The 23,271-nt window shown below is 40.2% G+C and overlaps 1 protein-coding gene across 1 annotated transcript in view; it reads right to left on the bottom strand.

The window, feature by feature from the left end:
• Nucleotides 1–386: 386 nt before the first annotated feature.
• The window catches only part of gfod1 (glucose-fructose oxidoreductase domain containing 1), a 38,558-nt gene continuing 15,673 nt past the window's right edge, over nucleotides 387–23,271 (bottom strand). Inside the window, exons 2-3 of the mRNA XM_037693838.1 lie at nucleotides 2,705–2,898; nucleotides 387–1,264 (exon numbers count right to left, since the gene is read on the bottom strand). Of these exons, the coding sequence (XP_037549766.1) occupies nucleotides 524–1,264; nucleotides 2,705–2,898 (935 nt within the window). The 3' untranslated portion in view covers nucleotides 387–523. The remainder of the gene's footprint in view (nucleotides 1,265–2,704; nucleotides 2,899–23,271) is intronic.

Genomic DNA, 23,271 nt, shown 5'->3' with positions numbered 1-23,271 from the left:
CAGCCCAGCACTATCCAGGTACTTGCAGAGTAGGTGCTGGGTAGGTATGTGGTAGATACCTGTGTGATACCTGCCTATGAGTACCAATTACATACCTGGTACTTACATGCGAGTACCTTGTAAGTACCCAGTCAGTGCAACCAATATGTTCCAAGTACCTACCAGATATGTTCCAGGTACATATCTGGTATGTACCCAATAAATACATAGTACGTACAAAGTAAATACCTGGTGCTTACCCTGTAGGTATCAGGTATGTACCCTGTAAGCACCAGGCTGCATTATGTATCGCTACCAAACGTTCTAAGAATTTTTTTAAAAATTATTTTTCACATTTTTTTAAATGACTGACATAGTAAAACTACAGCTCTCTGCACTTCCTTGGCAAAATCTCTCTATAACGGTAACAACATAAGTTTAAAATAAAATAAAAACTGCTAAGTTTAACTGAATGCAGTATCTCTGTGAAATAACTTCAAAACATTCCAAGGCTCCAGCCTTACACTAGTGCATTAGCTGGATGCTAACAGTAAAGTGACATTCTACTCCGACGCATGGCTTCACTGATCAAGTAGGCAGGGCCTACCTCTGGTTCTTCTTTCATGACCACTATGTTCTGCCATTCTCCACATTGGTTGGATTTCTTGATTGTATCCACCACACAAAGAGTATAAAGACAATCCTCAAACGTTGCGGCCATTGTAAGGGGCCTTCCATCCCAGGTCCGTCTGTCATCTTGGTCCTGAAAGGCCTGCTGCACAGCCTGGATCATGTGGATTGTCCCAGTCAGATAAGGGGATGGAATGTCATTGAAAGCCTTTTCTGGCAAGGAGGCCTTGTCAAGAGGTGTGGTGTCTTTGAGCAGGAGTTCGGGGCCGCCGCCACTTTCTCCAACGCCATTGTTTTTCTGTCCATACAGATCTGTGCCAGTGACCATTAACCTCCCAACATTTCCCACAACCATCACCTCCTGGCGAAATTCTCCTGGTATGTTGAAATTGAGAGTGACTGTGCAGCAAGCACCACCTTCTAATACCATCTGAAATGTGCAGAAGTCATCACTTGTGACCTGACGAATGCCCCGGATGTGATCGGTCTGTTTGACAAATGTTTTGAGGAAGCCGTGCACTTTCGCAGCACGCTGTCCAGTCAGAAATGTAAGCAGGTCGATAATGTAGCTGCCCACGGAATGCAAACCACCACCTCCCATCAGATCATCACAGCTCCAGTTGTATTTTTTCCCCAAGAGACTCCCACTGTGGACCTATGGGACAAAAACAGAAAATGTGACAAAGATGTTTTTAACATTGTACAAGTTTTCACTTTTTTATAAATAGTTAATGGAAATGGACTGTACTTATACAGCACATTTTTATCTAATCAATACTCAAAGTGCTTTACAATCCAATCTGTGCCCTCACTTACCTCCACACACATCCATAAGCAATCTACTACATCTCTACAAAGCTAACTGAACAAATTATTTTATAAATACTAATCAGAGCTTTAGTTCACATTCATACATCAATGGGACACATCAGAAGCAATGAGGGGTTCTTATATTACAGATCTTATTGTTCCATACTTTCCAAACAGCACTTTGCTCGCAGACTGCAGGTTTACTCGTGGTTCCTAGAGTTTCCAAAAGCAGAATGGGAGGAAGATCTTTCAGTTATCAGGCTCCTCTCTTATGGAACCAACTTCCAGTTTCTGTCCGTGAGGCTGACACATTTTCTACTTTTAAGAGTAAGCTGAAGTCTTTCCTTTTTCATAAATCCTATAGTTGGGGTCAGTTTTGGTTTCCTGAATTATCCCTTATCCTATACTGCTATAGGCTTAGACTACTGGATGACAAATTGACCTCATTTCATCAAATGAATATTTTAAAATGAAAACAAATGAATACAGTAGTTACTATTTGTAATTATTTATAGTTTAACGTGTTTTGGTTATTAATTTTTTTGTCTTTCCTCCTATTCTGAACCTGCCATTCTGTTTCTGTCTCTCCTTCCTGTCCTCTCAAACCCAGCTGGTAGAAGCAGATGACCGCTTGTCCTGTGCCCGGTTCTGCTGGAGGTTTCTTCCTCGTGAGGGAGTTTTTCCTTTCCACTGTTGCCTTGTGTTTGCTCAGGATGGGAGACTGTGATGAAATGAAGACAACACAATCTGCTGGCTTCTCTACCCTAATGTTACTAATGAAATTTTTACTGTATGAGAATGTATTTGTTCAGTATCCTGAGATGACTTCTGTTGTGACTTGGTATATAAATAAACTGAATGGAATTGAAATTCAATTCAGTGTCTGGTCCAGGGACAATTCAATATGCGTCTGCTGGTGTAATCGGATGCCCAACTCTCCCATTGGAGGACGACTGTTCTAACCACTCAGCCACCGCTGCCCCCATTGGGTTTTCATTGTGTCAATGAAAACCCAAGTATGAACAAAACCAAACAGATGGATAAGTATCTAGGGTAAATTATGACATCAGAAATCAGCCACCAATTGCTGGTACTGCAAGGTTACTCTCATTAATCACAGAAGAATTGTCTTTATTATCCTCAGTGGCCATTTGCAACCTAGGGTGTACCTGCCTCTAACACAATGACCTCTGGAGATCAGCACAAGTTCCCCCATTATCCCAAAATTGAAACGTGGTTAAAGAAAATAGACTGATGGATAAAGGATGGTGGTTTTTCAACATACCTGGGCCTCACAAACCAGAAGTTCCCCGATGTAACCGTCTTCCAACAGTTCCTTCATTCGAACAAATGCTGGCAAGAAACGCAACACGTTTCCCATGATGCTTAGGAGCTTTGGATAGTACTGGGCTGCTGACATCATTCGGAAGGCATCCAAAGGAGTGGCAGTCCTATCACAGATCACATTCTTGCCAATACCTTAAAGAGAGAGGGAGAGGGAAAACTCAAAGTGAGTCTTTTTTTTTGGAAATTCTGTTTGTCTCACATTTCATGTGCGACACCTCATCAAAGTTTGAGAACCTTTTATATATTTATTTTCGCAGTTGAGTATGATTCATTAAATAATTGCCCTTCTCAAAGAAACACTAAATTGCCTTAGTTTGCCGTAGAAAACAAAATGATTAACTACATGAAGTATATGAACAATCATCAGGGTTTGCATGACATTTAGAAGAAAAACATCTAAAAATGAGATTTTCCAGTAGGCAAATGCATTTTACTACTTCCTATTAAAAAAGTGTGGCTTCCTGTCACCAAATAGGAGGAATGTTTATTAATAAATACCACATGTTATAGTAGACAATAACTGTGACTATGTTGAATCAGTTACAGGTACATTAACATTTTTAGTTAATTTTCTCTTTCTCCTGCTGTAGGCTGAAAATGATCCACCTCTGAATTACGTGGATTCATGTTTCAGGTACTCGGTTACAATGCACTGTACTGTATACAGTATGAAAGAAGAGGCAGATGTGCATTCCTTGTGCCTTCATGGTGTGACGTCCTGAATGTTCCTTTTCTTGCAGCACTGCCTGCAGGGTCATGGGTGAACAAGTAGATTTGGATGTGAAGTTCCCACTAATAATCTCTCTTTAGCTCCAATTGGTTAGACAAGGACATACAGTAAATCTGTCTGACCCAGTTCTGAGGAGCACTGTGAGAACCCCCCATCCTGTGACATCCTACAGACACACAAAGCAAAGTAACTAAAGTACAGTACAACCCTAGATCCATCTTTTCGGCAGCAGACAAAGAAAAGATCTACTGCCTTTAAGGCCTCTCAGCCCAGTCAGCCACCGTCAGAAGTGGAACAACTGATTCTACATCCTGCATGCACGTCAAACAGCTTTTTAGTACTAAATGTTTATTTGTGCACATTACAACTGTGCTTTTGTCTTTTGCACCAAAACAAAAATAATTTTGTTGGATGAGACGAGAGGCGGGACTCCTTATGTGCTATAATTAAAAATTATACATATCTAACAACCCCTCTGAAAGTAAACTACAGAAACTTTGTTCAAAACCCCGCTCTTCCTTCAGAATGCCATTGGTCTTGATGGTGCAGGTTATAGACTTCTTCCAATAACCTCTAGGTGTAGAAAATCTGAAAATCGTCATATCTGAAGTGCATTAGAGACAGAGGCAGCAGGAAAGATGGGCAGTTTACTGGACAAAACACCCCCATCCCCGCTGAACAGATAACCAGCCTCCCCCCTCATTTCTGACGGAGGGCTGACGTTATTTATCAAGTGCCAAAAAATCTACAGGAAGAAGAAAAAACCAGGAGTTAAATGGAGTTTGACATGATAAATTCACTGGGAGAGCAGGAGTGAGTAATGAGGTTTGAGAGATTCATGATATTTAGCTTGTTTGGCTTTTATAGTTGGGGTGTAGTGTAGTGTACTTGAGTCAAAACAATGAGATCATTTTTGAACATGAGGTGGACGGAGCTGCAGAGTACAGCTGTCATTTCTAACCCGAACCCTAAGCGCGGCCCCACCCAACCCCGATTCGGGGCGAGCCGGGCCATGATAATGTGCTGGACGGATGGGCCAGGTCGGTGTTGGGCTTTTGATTGGGTCAGCGGATCAGCAGCAATGCAATTATATGATAACATGGCCTGCCATACAATCACCAACCACGCGCGGCCATGTCACCGCAAGCTGACCGGCCTTGAAAGAGGTAAAAAGTTGAGTTAAGCTTCAGATGGGAGTGTACTGCCAGGAAGTGATCCATCGCCCAAATGGACCTTCATTCAGCCGCTGCACTCAGTGGACACGTGCGGCCGACGACCCAAACAGGTGAGGTCCCAAAGCAGACGTGTCAGAGCAGTAAGTGTCTGAGTAACGCCGAAGAAAGAAGCAGGGTTTAAATGCTCTTTTACAGCCATGAAAGGACGAACACCCTCTCAGCTCCGATCTTTGGCCCGTTTTATTCAGCTGCGTGTCCCCAACCGTCAATAACTAATCAAAAATGTCTGTTTTTTTTTTTTCCTGGGTTCGGATCTGTAATTACTGTTAATTCGTCGGGTCGGTGAGGTTCGGAAATGATGACTACAGGCTGGGGGTCGGATCTGATTTTTTGGGCCCGCATGCAACTCTACAGCAGAGTCAGAACTTCTCAAACAAAAGAGAGGAACACGAAGGCAGAGATGAAGAAGAAAAACAGAGTCTGAGTCAGACAGTGAGGACTTCGTTGATGAAGTAGACGATCCACGATGTGTTTTAGAAGAGGAAAGAGGGAACGTGTGGACCGAGTCCCACTAGAATGGTTCAAGTAGGTTTTTATCATTTGCATCACATGTGGTACATGAGGTGGAACAACATTGTGTACACAGGGTCCCAGTTACATCCAACAATAGCAAAAATACAAATTGTAAAAAGAAACTGTAGTAAGGATCTAAGATATGAAATTACACAAGTGTACTACACCTAACTTTACAAAACTCGCCATTGAAAACCACCTGCGTGCTTTATCTCTGAGCAGCGTTAGATGTAAGTTGTAAAATGAAGGTTGCAACAAACATGGACACCATCTGAAATTAACCTAACAAATTGGAAAACAAAGAAAAACTCATCAATGGTAAAATATATTCTCTATATAATATAGAATTCTAATATATAAACTATCTCTAAACAACACAAAATCTATGCATTTGAAAATGTCTCACAAGTACATCGCCAGTATTTGCACAGCAAAAAATGAATTTCAGATTTTTTTTCCCGTGAGACGACAGAAGAGACGAGAAATGAGCAGACACTTGCAAGGACCCAGAGAGGCCAGGAGAGCGAGCAGCTGCATCGTAACTAGGAACAGTCATGAGCTCATGTTGGTTTGCTGCCATGAGCATCCTCTGGGTCTCGCTGCACGGTTTGTATCATGCTGAGAACCAGTACTCATAGCAACACATTTGTACAAGACATGGCCTGGAGAGGAAGGGACATAATGCCTTGTATTTGGAACAGGAAACATCATCAGTACATAAGTCTTCACATCTGCAGTTGTGTTTAAAAAGGAGTGGCATCGGTGAGCAACTAAAAACTGGAAGTGGTAAACGAACAGGAAGGTCAGCGAGGATTTAAGTGAGGCTGGCAGAATATTTCCTTACAGCAAAGCAATACCTGACTGTATGTAATTTCTCAGTGTTTTATGTTCTACAGTACCTACGAAAAGTATTCACACCGTGAATGAAATTCACACCATCCTTGATACTATTGCCTCTGATTTCCTGTCAGATAGATTCCAGTTTGTAAAAGTAAATAATGAATAGTCTTTATACACAAAAGTTAGTCATGGAGTTCCTCAGGATTCAGTGCTTGTACCAATACTCTTTAATTTATATATGCATCCATTATGTAAAGTTATTAAACAGCATTGTGTAGCAATAACTACTGTAAGGTTGAGACGGAGGAAGAAGGGTGACACGTTCTCAACTCCCCTCCACCACATTTGTTTTTATTTAGTTAGCTCTCGTTAAAGCGAGGTACCAGCTGGTCAGTTTACTGACCAACAACAACTTAATTGATATATTCACCCTTTAATAATCAGAACCAGTCACTGAAGTAGAATCTGTTCACTACAGGGAGTTCTAGACCATGGATATGGACGGATGGATGTTCTGGCTGATCCATGGACTGAATTGTGTCTCAGCTGGTAACAAACTCTTGGCCTGATGTTCTTTTGTAAGCAGCAGGTTCTTATCAGGTCTCTCTTGTAAATGAGTCCTCGAGGCTCAGTGGGATTTGCCTGTCTAAATAAAGGCTGAATGAATGAATAACAAAAGAATATTCACCTGAATGAAGAGACCAAAGTTTTCTTTGAAGTTTTATTACAAAAATAATCAAACTAAGAATCAACAACAATAATAAACAAACAATAACAATTAATCAATCAAGGCTGAATTATCTTATCTAAGGCAAAATTGACTCTTTGAGCATCCATCCATCCATTATCTTTACCCGCTTATTCCATTTTGGGTCACGGGGGTCGCCGGTGCCCATGTCCAGCAATCACTGTGTTATTGAGACGGTTGATTTGAATTGTTATATTGTGAATTAGTTTTTATCTTCGGTATTTTATTATGTCTTTTTGTATGTTGGTAAAAGCCTGATTTAACTGCAAGGTTTTAAGTGTGGACCCCTGGAAGAGTAGTCTCTACTGTGGTAGAAACTAATGGGGGTCCTTAAATAAACAAATAAAACAGATGACTGATTGATGGATGAGATTTAGGTTTAATCCAAACACAAATATGAGATAATTATAGCAGAAGTGTTTGTTTAGGTTTGTTCAGATAAAAAAAAAAAAAAAAAACTTGGTTAGTTTAACAATAGTAACCCTAAAAGCATGTGCGGATGCATGCGTTTGTCACTCTGTTAGCAAAATATCTCATGAACCACTGAACAGTGTTTATTCAAACCGAGTAAATATTAGATGTACATGATAAACTTTTAGATTTATCCTTATTTGAAATGGCTCAGGCTAAGGTTGATTATGGCTAACCAACCTTTGCAAACGCAAGAATGTCTAAGTCGTTCACTTTACAGGTAATAAGCTAAAACCTAGCTGAATAGAAATAGCTGAAACTGATCCCCAACACGTACTTTGAGCACTAACAGATTGTGAGAGACGTTGTTGAGAGACAAAGTTTGGCATGCATTGTGATCCCTGCAACAAACATGGACAGCATCTGACATTATTCTAACAAACGAAAAGAAAAACACAACGGTAAAATATATTCTTATGTGTGCATTCTTTTGAGCAATGCTAGTTTGTTTTATGTTTGTTACTTTTTAATGTACCACAGAAAAACACAACTCAGCTAACAAGGTAATAAGATAACTAAGGTAGTTAAAGTTCTTCTCTGGCAATACAACCTACGTATTTGTAGTTTTTGTATTAAAACAGTTTATTAGTTAAATATTCTCACAAAGGTCACTGAAATGGTTTATTAGGTTTACCCTTTCAAAACTTGTACTTAAATGTTTAAGCCAAGATTTAATCAGGGTTTCCTCTCATTAACCTAATTTACTGGGATAAAAAATAAATAAAAATATAAAAGCTCATTGGAATTGGTCACCAAAACTCATCGGTCACCCTTTTACATGCGTGACCAGGTCAAGCAGTTAGTACGTCTTTTTAATAAAGCAAAACGCTCTAATTCACCAAATGACCTGGTTTTGTTCACATGCTGATAAAATAACTTTTGGGATTGATGTGTAAATATAGAAAATATTAGAATGGCCAAACCTGATATTTTTTATTGTGGTGAGATTTTCTGAAGATCAAAAATGGTAAATGACTGTACTTATATAGCACCTTTCTATCTAATCCAGATACTCAAAGCACTTTACAACCATCTGTGCCTCATTTACCCATTCATACAGCTCTATACTAGATCTCTACAAAGCTAGCCTGAATCTGTAGAGACTAATCTGTGCTTCAGATCACATTCATACGCCAATGGGACACAATGAAGAGAGTTCAATATCTTGCCCAGGGACACTTCAGCATGTGACGGCTGGTAGAATCGAACCCTCAACTCTCCCATTGGAGGAGCACTGCTCTAACCACTCAGCCACAGCCGCCCAAAATTGATTGGCAAATTGATTGTTCCATCATCTCGAGGTAATCAACTTTATTTTTGTCTTTAATTTTGAAATAATTTCTAGTTATTTAAGGAAAAAAAGCTTTTAGTTTAAATATTAACATTAATTAACACATTGTTTTTAGTATTGCAAGATAGGAACATATTTAAATCATTAACATGACAAAATGAGCCTTTAATCACAAGATAATGTGATAATTGGTTATTGTTAACATGAGATTCTCACTCATCCAGGACATGGAAAGTCCAGAAAATTAAAAAAAAAAAAAAACAACTGGACTTTTTTTGTAACTGAAGATGTTTTGCTTCTCATACTTTGAAAGGAGAAAGCTCCTCGGATGAGAAGCAAAACGTCTTCAGTTAGGCCTGTCGCGATAAACAACAAATCAATTAATCTCATGATAAATGAAAATTATCAACCTCATTTTCATTTATCGACTAGCGTTTCTTCGTGTCTCTTTCTACTGAAGACACTGGATGACAAAAGGCTCAACTCTGGCGCTCTTCACTGACCCCTCCCTTTCTATTTAAAATCAGTTCTAACCGTCCAAATTCACGTTTTTGGATCATTATAAGCAGCTAAGCTGAGAAGCTAAGCTACAGCTAAGCTAACAGGCTGACTTCAGGAAAAAAAACCTCTGTCTTGTCGAAGCTCCAGAATTCATGGTTGAAACCTGTACCTTGGTGTAAAAAGTTGTTTTTCTTTGCAAAAAGAAGCTGAGAACTTGTTTACTGACTTTTTATTAAAAGCTTTGTGTGAAAAATGCTATGCTAAAGAGCTCAAACCACACCAAGCATCCGCCATTTTGCGAAACAAAAAAAGGAAAGGGAGACAGCCCATGTCACGTCAAGGGGCCTCCCTCCCATTTTTCTTAAAGAGACACGCTGCTCGCTCCCTCACTATCCTTCCTTTGGTTCAAACAGTCTTGTACTGTCATCCGGTGGGCAAAAAAAGGTACTACAATCAAAACAAATAAACCAACATTTCTTCTTAAATTTGACAATAATTACTAATTATTGTCAAATTTCAAACAATATCGTTTATCGCAATAATTTCTGAGACAATTAATCGCCCAGCAAAATGTGTTATTGTGACAGGCCTATCTTCAGTTACAAATAAAGTCTATTTGTTTTGCTTTTAACTTTTTCTGGATTCATCCATTTACTGATGATTAGCTGTGGTCAGGTTGTAGAGGCAACAAAGTTAGGAGGGAAACCCAAACCTCTCTTCCATGGCGACAGTCTCCATCTTTTCCTTAGGGGTCCCATGGCATTCTCAGGCCAGAGAGGATATATAGATCATCCAGCATGTTGTATGTATATCCTGGGGTCTGCTCCCAGTGAACAATCTCTGGGAAATCTCCAAAGGAGGTGCTCGGGAGGCATCTTAAATCAGATGTCTCAACCCCCTCAGCTGACTCGTCAATGTGAAGAAGCAGTGGCTCCACTCTGAGACTATGAGCTCCTCACCTCATTTCCAAGGCTGAGTCTGGCCATATTACAGAGGAGAGTGAGTTCAACATAACATAGTACATATATATTCAATTTGTATAACTAAATAAAATAGTTTTCAAATTAAGCTCTCTCTTGGCTTCTGTAAAAATTAGAACAATCAGGCCAAAGTCCAAAAAGCACAGTGCCACAGACAAATTAGTTTTGGACAGCAATAAAAATATGCAATATTCATATGTGTGTGTGTGGGGGGGTGGGGTGGAGGGGGTAAGCCTACCACCTGAAACCCCCCCAGGGTCTAATTAACTGCTGAACTGAAAAGCTTCTCTAGTCGTTCAGACAGAAACAACAGCATCCTCAGCAGCCCCACCCTCACCACAGCTTATACAGTAATACGATGGAGACACATAAACCATGATCTGTCTGTTGTCTAACAAAGATCCACCGCCCACTTCTTGTACCATTTGCATGTTATTGCCAGAACAAACCATGTTTGCTTTTATCAGGCATAGGTCGAGCAGAAAAGGTTCAGACACAGTTCCTGTATTCACTTGTGCAAATGTCTCAATAAGGTGGTTCAAAGTCTTTTTTGTTGAAGTCACAACACGTCACACTGCCTGCATGACACCCTGGACTCTTACCGCAGCACCTTCAGTCGTAGACTGAGACCACCGAGGTGCTCCATAGAACAACACAGGAAGTCCTTCCTCCCTGTGGCTATCAAGCTTTTCAACTCCTCCCCCTTTCTGCACATAGGATAATAAAATTAATCCTGCACCACAATAAACACTTTAATAAATAATAAAAATAAAGTGTCATGGGTTGTCATCATTGCATGTTTCCATACAAAGATGAAACTGGCATTTAACCCATCGCACCTGGGATGCATCCAGGTGGAGCCGTGGGCAGACATGCAAGTGCATGGGGAGCCATTCGGGATTAGGTGTCCAGCTCAGAGACACTACGAGATGAGCAATGACCGGGGATTGAGCCCAGGACCTTTGGGTCCCAAGTCAGCTGCCCAGCCCCTACACCATCTCGGCCCCTTTAATGTTTCTGTCTGCACCTGACCAGGGCCAGATTAACACTTCGCTGTACCCTGGGCAACAATCTTCAAGGGCCCCATCATCGCAACCCCAGAATCACCATAATCTGGCAAAATACAGAATAAATTACCATAATATACAGTAAATATACTTAAAATAAATGCTACTATGTCCTCTTGTTGATGCAAATCATCAAGACTGAGTTAAGTTGAACGCACTTTGAACACCGTATGACACCATATGTAGTTGTTTAGCAATGAGTTGGCCACTAGTGTCAGAAGAATTTGTAATGTGTGTGTGGAGGGGACACAATGCTGGGGGGGAGGGGGGGGGTCGTCCCCCAGAAAATTTTGAATAAAGTCGATGCCATTTCCTGCATTCTGGTGTATTTTAATGGTTTAACTTCTAGTTTTACCTACACAAGTAAACACTTGATTCAATGACTATTTTAGAGCTAATGGCACAACAAGAAGTAACCTGACCAACAGCTGATCCAATTAATTAAAAATATTGTATATTCAAAGGTGACGATTTGATATCCACATTAAAATTAAATGCCTGTAAGATTTACTGATTATAAGAAAGATTCCTTCAAGAAACCTCCCAATATAAATCATAAAACCAGTATGACTTCTGCTCATTCTAAATTTGTCAAATGGCCTAAATCTCTTAAAGTGAAGGAGAATCATTTAAAAATTATAAACAAGATATATCCTGTAGCCATGTTTCTTTAAAGAAGATTTAAATTTGATGTTGATTTGTAAATCTTAAGATGAATCCCTCGAGTATTTTTTTTTTCATGTAAGTTTTTGGTCAAACATCAGAAATTGGATTAATTTCAAAATTAACTTTCCTTCTTTTCATGCTGATGCCGTTTAACTTTATGTGGATAACTTAAGCTCAGCTTTCTCTGATGCCATAACTGTAGTCGTACTTATGGCAAAGTACCACATTCACTGTATAAGAGGAGAGATAATAGATAATAAGCCTTCCTTCCTGTTTAATTAACAATTTTAAGTCATAATATTCTTCATTAAGTAGATAAAAAAACTGCAAAACTGATAGAGTCATTCATCTCACAACAAATAAAACTTATTGGTTTAATTAAAACAATAAGTTTTTCATATAGTCTCATATATAGACTATAGGCTCCTTTGTTTTTTATTTATTTAATTTTTTATGTTTACTTTTTCTCTTTCATTATTTTGTGAAATGTAGATATGACACCCTTCACGAGTTTGTGTTTGTATATTGTTGCATTGTTCTGTTTTGTGTTGAAACACCTGAATGGCTTGTCAGCAGGTAAGGGGCGTGTACCTTCGGGACAACTTGAGGTCGTCGATTGGTCAGTTGCTGACACGCCTACTGGGTTGATTGACAGGTCGCACAAGGATCCGACTCAGTGCAAAAAAAACCACGAGAGCTGCAGCAGCTGCGCTGGGAGGAGGCGGGGCGGCCCAAATGCAGCGGAAGCGCAGCGCCGGGCTCCAAGTAAAGCAGGAGATAACCAGATATTTTGTTTGTGCCCTCACTGACCTGGGCCCTTCAGAGATCGTGGGCCCCTGGATCACTGTGCGAGGGGCGGGGTACACCTTGAACAGGTCGCAAGTCCATCACAGGGAGACAAACGAGACAAACATTCACTCTCTCACTCACCTAGGAACAATTTAGAGTTACCATTCAGTCTAACATGCATGTTTTTGGTCTGTGGGAGGAAACGTGAAAATAAAACTTTCAACATTTCTAAGGAAACCATTTCACCAGAACCAAGTTGGTTTAGTCATCGGCAAACAGATGTTAGAGCCTCAGGGTACAGATGTTAGGGCCTCAGGGTACAGATGTTAGGGCCTCAGGGTGCAGATGTTAGAGCCTCACGGTACAGATGTTAGAGCCTAGGGTACAGATATTAGGGCCTCAGAACACTAAACTGAACCCTGAGGACAAACACGGTCTCAACTTCATAAATAGTTTCCTGTCAAGTAGAAAACATCATTCAATTTAAACAAAAGTGTGTTACTCTGTGAGAATAAACAGAGAAAAGGGTTAGAATAGAATAGAATAGAATAGAATAGAAACAGCCTTTATTGTCCCACAGAAGGGAAATTCAAATGTAACAGCAGCAACAGATAAAAAGATAAAAAGATTTCACACAAAAATTCCTAAATGTTAAAAACAATATATAAAGAAATAAGATAAACAATATCAATAATAATGTTCAATATGTGTTGGAACATTGATTAGGACAGACTATTGACAACACAGTATTATTGGCAGAGTGTGTTTTAGCAGGTCAGCATGTATTTAATCCTTATTGAGTTTGTTGGGAGCAGTGATGGTTGTAGAGTCGAACAGCTGCTGGGAGGAAGGTTTTGTGAAATGTAGTTATGACACCCTTCACGAGTTTGTGTTTGTATATTGTATATTATATATCTGTATAAATTTTGAGGAATGACTGAGTCAATCATTAGGTTATTTTTTTAATTGTACAACATTTTGGGTTGAGAATGATTGAGGTAGTTTTATAAAAAGACACCAGTTTGAAAAAGTCAGTTTGATAAACATAAAATGTCAAATGTGTTCTAATGGGATCACTGACATCACAGCTGGAGGCAACCGTGTTTCCTGTTTCTATAAACAGTCTTTGCAAGAAACAGCATCCGATTACTAAGTGACTCCTCAGGCATGACACAATGTTCTGAAGGAGGCGGAGTCACAGACATGAGACATCAACTGTAATCTCACATCAACTGACCAGGGTCATTTTCACGAAGTGTTGACTCCCAGCAGCCTTTTCATGGAGTGCAATAAGACAAAAACACTGCCTCTCTTTCTGTTTGTGACTCCTTCTTTAGAACAGATACATTTAAGTAGTTGAATATCTTGATGAGATTTTTGTGACACCAATAGTTGAACAAAGTGAAATGCAAAACAAAAAGGGTGTCCGGATGTCCTTCCTGACACAACCACAGACCACTGAGCTACCACAGCACTCTGTGTGGAGCAGAGCGCTGCCATCTAGGGTGCTCGGGGGAGCAGCTGGTGGGGGTTAAGGGCCTTGCTCAAGGGCCCAGAGTGGGGCAAATGAGGGTGGAGGCAGGTGTGGATGCTTCACCAGTCCCACCAACATTTTCTATGTTGTTGGTCCTCGGGATCGAACCAGTGACGTTCTGATCGCAGGCTCGCCTTCTTGTAGTGGACTAGGCCCATGTCAAAAACTAAGTCTAAGGTCAAAACTCTTGACCTTTAGAACCTTGTGGGACAGGAACTGTCATTTCATTCATTTGAACTCAGAAATACAGGTTCACCCATCCTGAGACTTTCTTTCTTGAAGATTCAAGTGAAAAGAACACTCTCTTTTTATTATCATTACTATTTTACAAATGTTGATAATCAAAGTGTCTTAGTTCAAACCATTTTAGGTGTTGCAGTGAACTAATCAATTTTATTAACTGTGTAATGATTTTTATTCTCATGTCAAAGCTGTTACAGAGTAATTATGCCTTTTCTGATTTCTGCTTTTGAATGAGCAAGTGTAAGTTGGTCCAAGGTTGGAATAAAACGCAAAACAAGTTGTTATGTTAAAACTGTCATGTTTTTAAAATCCTCTCAGACGTAAATAGAGAAGTTTTGGCACCTGTTGCTGAAACAGCGCCAAAACAAAACTCTCTCTGTCTGTGAGAACATTTCTGATCTGTTTCATAACAATTCTCGCTGTCTCTAACCTCTTACGTCACAAAACACACCCCGTCTGGTCGTTTCTGACCAATGAACAAATCCCAAAAGTGAACCGGGAAACAGCTCTTTAAAATGTCAGTACTTCCTGGTCTACTCGGTCTTGGTTCTGTTGAAGTTCTGATGGAGTGCTGTTGGAGTTCTGCTGGATACACAGTCCAACCAGTTCTGTGAGAGACGGGATGATCCTGACAACAGAGCTCTTCCGAGTTCCATGGGATTATAACATTTTCCACTGAGGTGAATATGTGTCGAACAGAGCCTCGCCATTACTTCGGACGAGTAACAGCATCCTACTGAGACGCTGAAAGGGTGCGTTAAACGGAATCTCACCTGAGACATCTCCAGGTAAAGGAGCCGATTTCATCACTTAAGTGTACTGTAAGGAAAAGCTGAAGAAAGCCGGAGAGTGTCGATTCTGGTGAACACATTTCACCCCTCACACACCATCTTACTCCCTCTAAACTTCTTTCCATCTTTAAACTTTTCTATCAAGTAGAAATTCTTCCAGATATTTTAGAAATGTCTGTGTAAAATGCTCACCCACATTCATGTGGGTAAAAGATCATAATTGTACAGTTTTCATAACATCGCTGTGGTGAAGCAACGGAAAAATCATGGCCGTATGATTTTTCCTGATTGATTGCTTATGTTGTTATTTTCATAATTTGCCAAATTAATGTAAATGTTTGATGTTAAATTTTGATTCTGTAAATAAATGACCGCATTCATTTTGATGGGTCAAATATAAATGACGTCTCACGTTTGCATTTCCTTAAATTCAATGCACGTTTTATTCAGTCCAGAAAAATGAGGAATCCGTGTTAAATGATGAATATATCTGAGCATCTGTTCATCTACATTCTCTAACTTTGTGGCTGAGTGGTTAGAGCAGTCGTCCTCAAGTGGGTGTGTTGGGGGTTTGATTCCACCAGCAGTTGCATGCCGAAGTGTCCATGGGCAAGACATTGAGCCCCTCATTGCCTCCTATGTGTGTCCCATCAGTGTATGAATGTGATAAAGCTCTGATTATTCTCTGTAGAGATCTAGTAGAGTGCTGTATGACTGGGTAAATGAGGGCATAGATTGTAGTGTAAAGCGTTTTGAGTATCTTGCTATACAAGTATAGTCCATTTACCATTTAACCTCTGCACCACCACTCCTGCTCAGACTGAAATAACAATATCAAATTTAAATGACTTTTTAATTCTGATTTTAACTCTTAAAGTGTATTAAAAAAAACTCCACATTTATGTTTTTAAAAATTCCCCAAATATTTATTCTATAGCAATTATTATAAACAAACAAACAAATAAATAAAACACATAAATAAAAATGCAGTTTCTCCCATTAGTACACCCTAAATGACTTTTTGAGGGATATATTTTTTTATTCCAGTCCGGAGTTTGGCAACAACCCTCAAGGTCACCAGACCCTTCAGAATCGGTAGCTGAAAGAGGCCTTGTTTTCAGTCAAACTTACCTGTGTCTTTTTTAAAATTATTATTTTCTGGTCAATTTTTAATTATTTTTTGCCTGTATGGACCTGGAAATACAAGCCAACTGCATAAACCGATGGCCTTCAGCCACTGTCATCCATGGAGCATTTGACTCTGCAGCCTACATGCATGTGAAACAGCTTTTTCGTGCTAAGTGTTTACTTGTGCACAGTAGCTACAAGTGAGTCTTTACTCTTTACTGCCAAGCTAAAATAATTTTGTTGGATGAGATGAAAGGCAGGACTCTGCAGTGACTCTGAACAGAAAAGTCGTACCACTTCCGGAGTGAGTTGAAGTGCATCTTGGTAGATTTTTTTCAGAGGCTCTCAAATATACAAGCACAGCCTGGTGTGCTAATAGAAAACTCTAAAGTTTAGTAACAAAGGTAAAAAGAAAGAAATTACTGAGAGGAATGCATTATTTTATGATATGATAAATATGGGGTTAAAATTTGTTTTTACAAAGTACTCTAATATGGCCAAATTTTTTCCCTCAGAAACCTGAATGTGTAGTAAAGTTACTAAAAATTGAGGATAGTGTCTGTCCCGTTTCCTCTCGTGTGATTTCCCCTTTCCCACACCTGTGAGCCTGACAGGCGTTTTGTGTTTAGTCCTTATCAGTGTTTGTATACAAGTCTGTGTCTTAGTGTTATTCATTGTCTGGGTATTGTCTGGTAATCCCTCTTGAGTCCCTGGTGTTTCCTGAGTGCCTAGTGCCTCCTTGTGTTTCTCTACGTGTCTCTTAGTAATGCAAGTTTTGCTGCCTCGATAACTGTTTATTTTTGTATTATTAAAAGTGCTTTCTTATTAAACCACTGAGTCTCCCGAGTCCTGCCTGCACCATTGGGTTCTGGCTTTAAAAACTCCAATTATGACCACTGTAGTGTTTGAAGCATGTATTGGGGATGATGCAAAGCTACAACCATACCTAATTTTTGCTCAATATCTGTAAAATTGATGGTGTTATTGTCATTTTACAATTTTATAAGGTCGGTTAGCTGTGATGACCATCTTAAATTGGATTAACTCCAAAGGTTAATCGGTTGTAATTGTACACCAAATGATTATTTTCTGACGGTTTTATTAAAAATTAACCAGTGGTTCATAAGATATCTTACTAATGGACAAAGTTAACTTCAACAGTTATTGGCAAAGTTAAAAAAACAAAAACAACCTACCACAATCATTTATTGTTCAGAGTACATATTGTTAATATCTCCACAGCAGAATCAAGATCAATATTTGTTAAAAAAATAAATAAAAATCTTCCTTCTTCTTTCGGCTTTTTCCTCTTCAGTGGTCGCCAAAGCGAGTCATCCTCCTCCATCTTACTCTGTCCTCCGTCCCCACTCCAACTACCTCCATGTCATCTCTAACTGCATATCTCCTCAATGGCCTTCCTCTTTGTCTTATTCCTGGCAGCCGCATTTCCAACATCCTTCTACCAATATACACACTATCCCTCCTCTGGACATGTCCAAACCACTGTCCCTCCTCTGGATATGGCCAGAACATCTCAGTCTGACCTCACTTAACTTTCTCTCCCAGTTGTTCAACCTGTGCTGTACCTCTGATGATCTCATTTCTAATCTTATCCATCCTCGTCACTCCTAGGAGAACCTCAACATCTTCATTTTTTGCCATTTCCAGTTCTGTCTCCTGTCTTTTTGTCAATACCACTGTCTCCAGACCAACAAAAAATAAAATAAAAGTCAATACTCTGTTTGCTGAGGTTGCTTAGCAGTGGTGGTCAATTTGAATACTTTGAAACTTGAGCAAAAAGCATTGGGACTTGCCTACACCTCCCCCTCTGCTGAAATCAATGAGTCCATAAATTCACTTCAAAAGATATGAGTACAGTTTTTTGTTTGTTTTTTTGGTCAAAAACTATTCAAAGCACAAGCCACGTAAATCATCCCACAGCACTTTGACTTTGCAGTTTTCCTGCTTAACGGCTCAACAGTTCTTTCTTTTACAGATTTTCTTTTGAGTTCTTTAGACTCCAAAAAGGCACTGAACTCTAACCATCTGACTCCTCTGGATGGGTGATACTAAGTAAAAGATATACGAATGAAGAAAAGGGTAAAGAAACGAAGGAAGAAAAAGAAATAATAAGCAGGGAAGAAAAAAACAAAAAAGAAAGGAACTAAAGAGTTCTAGTTACGGTCTAACATGTTTCAAAATGTTTAGTTATGGTTTATGTTCAGGCTGCTGTTTAATATACTGTATTATTTTACATTATTAGTGTTTAGCGTATATCTTAGATCTTTTAGCAGGGGTGCCCAAAGTGGGGTCCTTGGTCTGCCAAGCCATTTGATTTGGCCCACCAAGCTGTCCTCATTACTATACTAAAATTTCCTTTGAAGAATCAATGTGTTTACACCCAGTCACGGATGAGGAGCAAAATATCTTCCGTTACAAATAAAATCCAGTTGTTTATGTATTGAACGTTTTTTGAATTCATCATGTCCTGGATGACTGAGAATCTTCACCAGCATTTTACACTCAAGTCATTCCAAGTTTAATGTTAGATGGAAAGTTGGCCCAGTGACTAGTGTAATGACACTACACAGCTGGAGTGACTAATTTGTGCATTTCTTATTTTTATTTTAATGATTTATATTTTATTTTGACAGACTTCATACCATCTCTCTGCAGTTTCTTGCTGCTGAATAACCTTTCCTTTGACAAAGCTGAGCATCATGGAGGTGCCCATCGCACACCTTTCTTGAGCACCCCTAAATTTTAACTCAGCATTAGGAATGAGCGATATAAATGGTAGAAACGATAGAAATTTAGCCTACGATAGAGATCTGTCTTCTACTGGCTAACTGCAGTAATGCTGTGTCTGAAGTAAAATCAGAGCTGTCAGATTTAATCGTAACTTTTTTTTTGTTGAAAACTGTGCGTAAGTGGTGCTCAAGTGTAAAATCAGAGCTGCCAGATTTAATCGTTACTTTTTTTGAGCTGAAAACTGCGCAAGTGGCGTTAGTCTTTTCTTCGAGGGCTAAGTAGTGAAGCTACAAGCTAACTACAGCCGGCTTGCCGTAGTGTTGTCGTATTCTGACGCATGCGCAAAACGCTGTGTTCCGTCGAAAGTTGTTTTTTTTCCATCGAAAGTTAAAGTAAGCGTTGGTCAGCTTTAGAGAAACCTGCTCTCTGATCTGTGAAAAGAACGCTGTGTTGTGTGATTTTACTGCGAGACCCTCTGGTCAAAGCCACAGACTCATTTTGTGTCAGCTCCATTAAAGCGGAAGGAGTCGCCCACTAGAGGGTTGGAGGGTGAAGTGTTTCAGTTGCTGCTCTGTTGCTGTTCATTTCTTAAGTAAGACTGGAAACTGTTAAGAGTTAACAACATATTTTTTTGTTTAAAACATATGGCTAAAACTACATTTGATATATTTTGCACTGTTTTGCACTAAAAGAAAGAAGCCTAGAACTTGATTTGCTTATTATTTAAAAACTCTATGGACCTAGTAGTGGAATTTTTTTAATTAAAAATATATGATGGCAAAAGGACACCCTATGCTTTTTTTTTTAGCAAGTTTTATAACAAAAACATATCGCGATATATATCGTTATCCCCACCTTTCACAAAACATATCGTGATATGAATTTTATGCCATATCGCACATTCCTACTCAGCATCTCTGAAAAATTAAGAAACCATCATTAGGATTTTGTAAGGAAACAGTTCTCAAACCTTAGATTCACCAAAATATTGAATAAATGTTGAATAAATATGGAATAAATGACAACAGTCTGCAGCACGGTGGCACAACTGGTAGAGCTGCTGCCTCTCAGCAAGCAGGTCCCTGGTTTAAATCCCGGTCCGGGGGCCTTTCTGGGTGGAGTTTGCATGTTCTCTCCATGCATGCGTGGGTTTTCTCCGGGTACTCCGGTTTCCTCCCACAGACCAAAAAACGCATGTTAGGCTGATTGGTAACTCTAAATTGTCTCTAGGTGAGAGTGAGAGAGTGAATGGTTGTTTGTCATGTTTGTCTCTATGTGGCCCTGTGATGGACTTGCGACCTGTACCCCGCCCCTCGCACAGTGATTGCCGGACATGGGCACCGGCGACTCCCGTGACCCAAAATGGAAGAAGCAGGTAAAAGATAATGGATGGATGAAAACAGCCAGTAAAATCTATCATTTTTTTTGCACAAGTTGCGCCACCTGTCAATCAATCTAGTAGGCACGTCAGCAACTGACCAGTTAGCGACCTCAATTTGTCCTGAACAACCCTTACCTGCAGAGCTGCAATGGTGTTGCATTAGGAACGCTTTGCAGTCAAAGATTTCAATAATAACAGAATTTACATGTTTGTTTCATGTTAATCTACTGTAATAAACCTTTGTAAAATACACCAAAATGCAGGAAATGGCGTCTACTTTATTTGAAATTCTCTGAGGGTGTACTGTAGGTCTAATAAAACATTTTTGTGGCCAGTTGAGTCAGAGGAAGAAATTTAATTTTTCATTAAAAATGTAATTTACAACAGTTCTCTGCCCAAAAGAGGCAACAAAACACAAAGTTTCATAAAAGATTTCAGTGAACCACCATGTCAGATGTAATGTAGAAAGCAGAAAAATTTTCATTGTCACACATGCACACAAATTCTATTCACCTCCAACTCAACAGGAAGTAAGAAGCCCTTCACTGTGGTAAACCATAGTCTCATTTCCTGTTGCTACTACAGGAAAGTTCATCCAAAAAAAGAGTTTAACAGCTTACTTGTCCTTTTCATTGGCATCATGTGCTTGAGTCTCTTTATCTCCTGAGCAAAGAATGCAACTTGTAGTAGTCTTAGTATAAAGACTTCTGATATTCTGTAAAGTTACAGCATTAGGAACTTCTAATCATCAAGTTTAGTTTCTTTTCGTTTGATTAGACAAACCAAACTTTTTCGTTGGTTGTATTACATTATCATCTTATGAAGGAAACCTGAAAATAAGCATTGTATAAAATCTCATACAACATCATTTTCATTTTCATTTAGCCTTTATTTATCCAGGTTAGTCTCATTGAGCCACGAGAACTCATTTTCAAGAGAGACCTGTTTAGGGAGCACATGGTGGGGGTTAAGGGCCTTGCTCATGGGCCCAGAGTGGGGCGAATGAGGGTGGGGGCAAGTGTGGGTGTTTCACCTACCCCACCCACAATTTTGATGTTGTCGGGGCCGGGGCGTGAACCGGCGATCTTCGGATCACAAGCCCACCTCTCTAACCTCTGCGCCACCACTCCTCAGTCAATGTTAGGCTTACAGTATGTGATGTAATGACTGTCAGCTACTATCACATCCAATTTTAGCTCAATATCTGCAAAACTGATGGAGTTAAATACTTTGTTTTGGGGGTTTACTTTCCAAGGTCACAGCTGTGGTAACCATTTTGAGTGGGATTAACTCCAAATGGTAATCAGTTGTACAGGTATAGATATTGCAAAGATTGCTCCCTGGATGTTTCAATAAAATTCACCCAGTGGTTGATAATATTTTGATAACAAACATTTTACATTGTTTTATATGGCACCTTGATTTGACTGGTTTTATAACTACTTTTATTTGATTTAATTGCTTTTGCTGAATTATTATTTTCTGTACTTTATATGTTGTCTGTCTAAAACAGGTCGCTCTTGTAAATGAGTCCTGGTGACTCAATGAGACTAACCTGAATAAACAAAGGTTGAATGACATACTCTTCTTTGAATCGCCACCATATCGTGGTGGAGGAGTTTGTGCGCCTAAATGATCCTAGGAGCTATGCTGTCGGGGACAATTATAATTGCCCCTGGTAGGGTCTCCCAAGGTAGATTGGTCCTAAGTGACAGGCCAGACAAAGAGCGATTCAGAAGACTTACATGGACAGGAAAAAACAAGGAACTCAGCATCCCTTGCCCAGATGTGGCCCCACCCTGGAGCCAGGCATGGGGGAGGGGCTCGTCAGCAAGCACCTGGTGACCAGATCTCTACCCATGTGGCCCAGTTGGAATTAGCCTGAAGGAGCAGAATGGGTTTGCCTTCTTGTGGACCCACCACCTGCAGGAAGGGCCATCCAAGTCAGGTGCATGATGCTATGGGCCTTGGCCAAAGGCGGGGACCTTAGCGTTGTGACCGTGGCTTACCAAAGCTAGCTCTTGGGACATGGAACGTGACCTCTCTGGTGTGTAAAGAGCCCGAGCTTGTGTGTGAGGCTGAGAGGTACCGACTAGATATAGTTGGGCTCACCGCAATGCACAGTGTGGGCTCTGGAACTGATCTCCTTGAGAGGGGCTGGACCAATTCCACCCTGGAGTTGCCTATGGTGAGAGGTGTCAAGCTGCTGTGAGTCTACTTGTAGCCCCCCAACTTGGTGCCTGTGTGTTGGAGTTTTCCCCGGTAGATAAGAAGGTGGCTTCCCTTTGTTCTCTTCCCTTTGTCCTGGCCGTGGAACACTGGATCAGCTCTTTATCCTCACTAGGGTCCTTGAGGGGTCATGGGAGTTTGCCTATCCGGTCTACATGTGTTTTGTGGACTTAGAAAAGGCATTTGACAGTGTTCCTTGGGGTACACTATGGGGGGTGCTCTGTGAGTATGGGATTGGGGGCCCGTTGTTACGGGCTGTTCAGTCCCTATACAAGCGGTGCAAGAGTTGGGTTTACATTTCCAGTAGTAAGTTGGACCCCTTCAGGGAGGGAGTTGGACTCTGTTGTCATCGATTCTGTTCATAACTTTTATGGACAGAATTTCTCGGTGCAGCCAGGGGGTGGAGCATTTCCGGTTCAGTGGCCTCAGGATTTCATCTCTGCTCTTTGCAGATGATGTGGTCCTGTTGGCGTCATTGTGCTGAGATCTTCAGCTCTCACTGGAGTGGTTCACAGCCGAGTGTGAAGCGGCTGGGATGAGAATAAGCACCTCCAAATCTGAGGCCATGATCCTCAACCGGAAAAGGATGGATTGCTCTCTTCAGGTCGAGGGTGAGG

This window comes from Nematolebias whitei, chromosome 20 (genome assembly GCF_014905685.2).
Source record: "Nematolebias whitei isolate Nwh7 chromosome 20, NemWhi1, whole genome shotgun sequence".
NCBI lineage: Eukaryota > Metazoa > Chordata > Actinopteri > Cyprinodontiformes > Rivulidae > Nematolebias > Nematolebias whitei.
The sequence above is the reverse complement of the archived record's forward strand: the minus strand, read 5'-3'. Positions and strand labels throughout refer to the sequence as shown.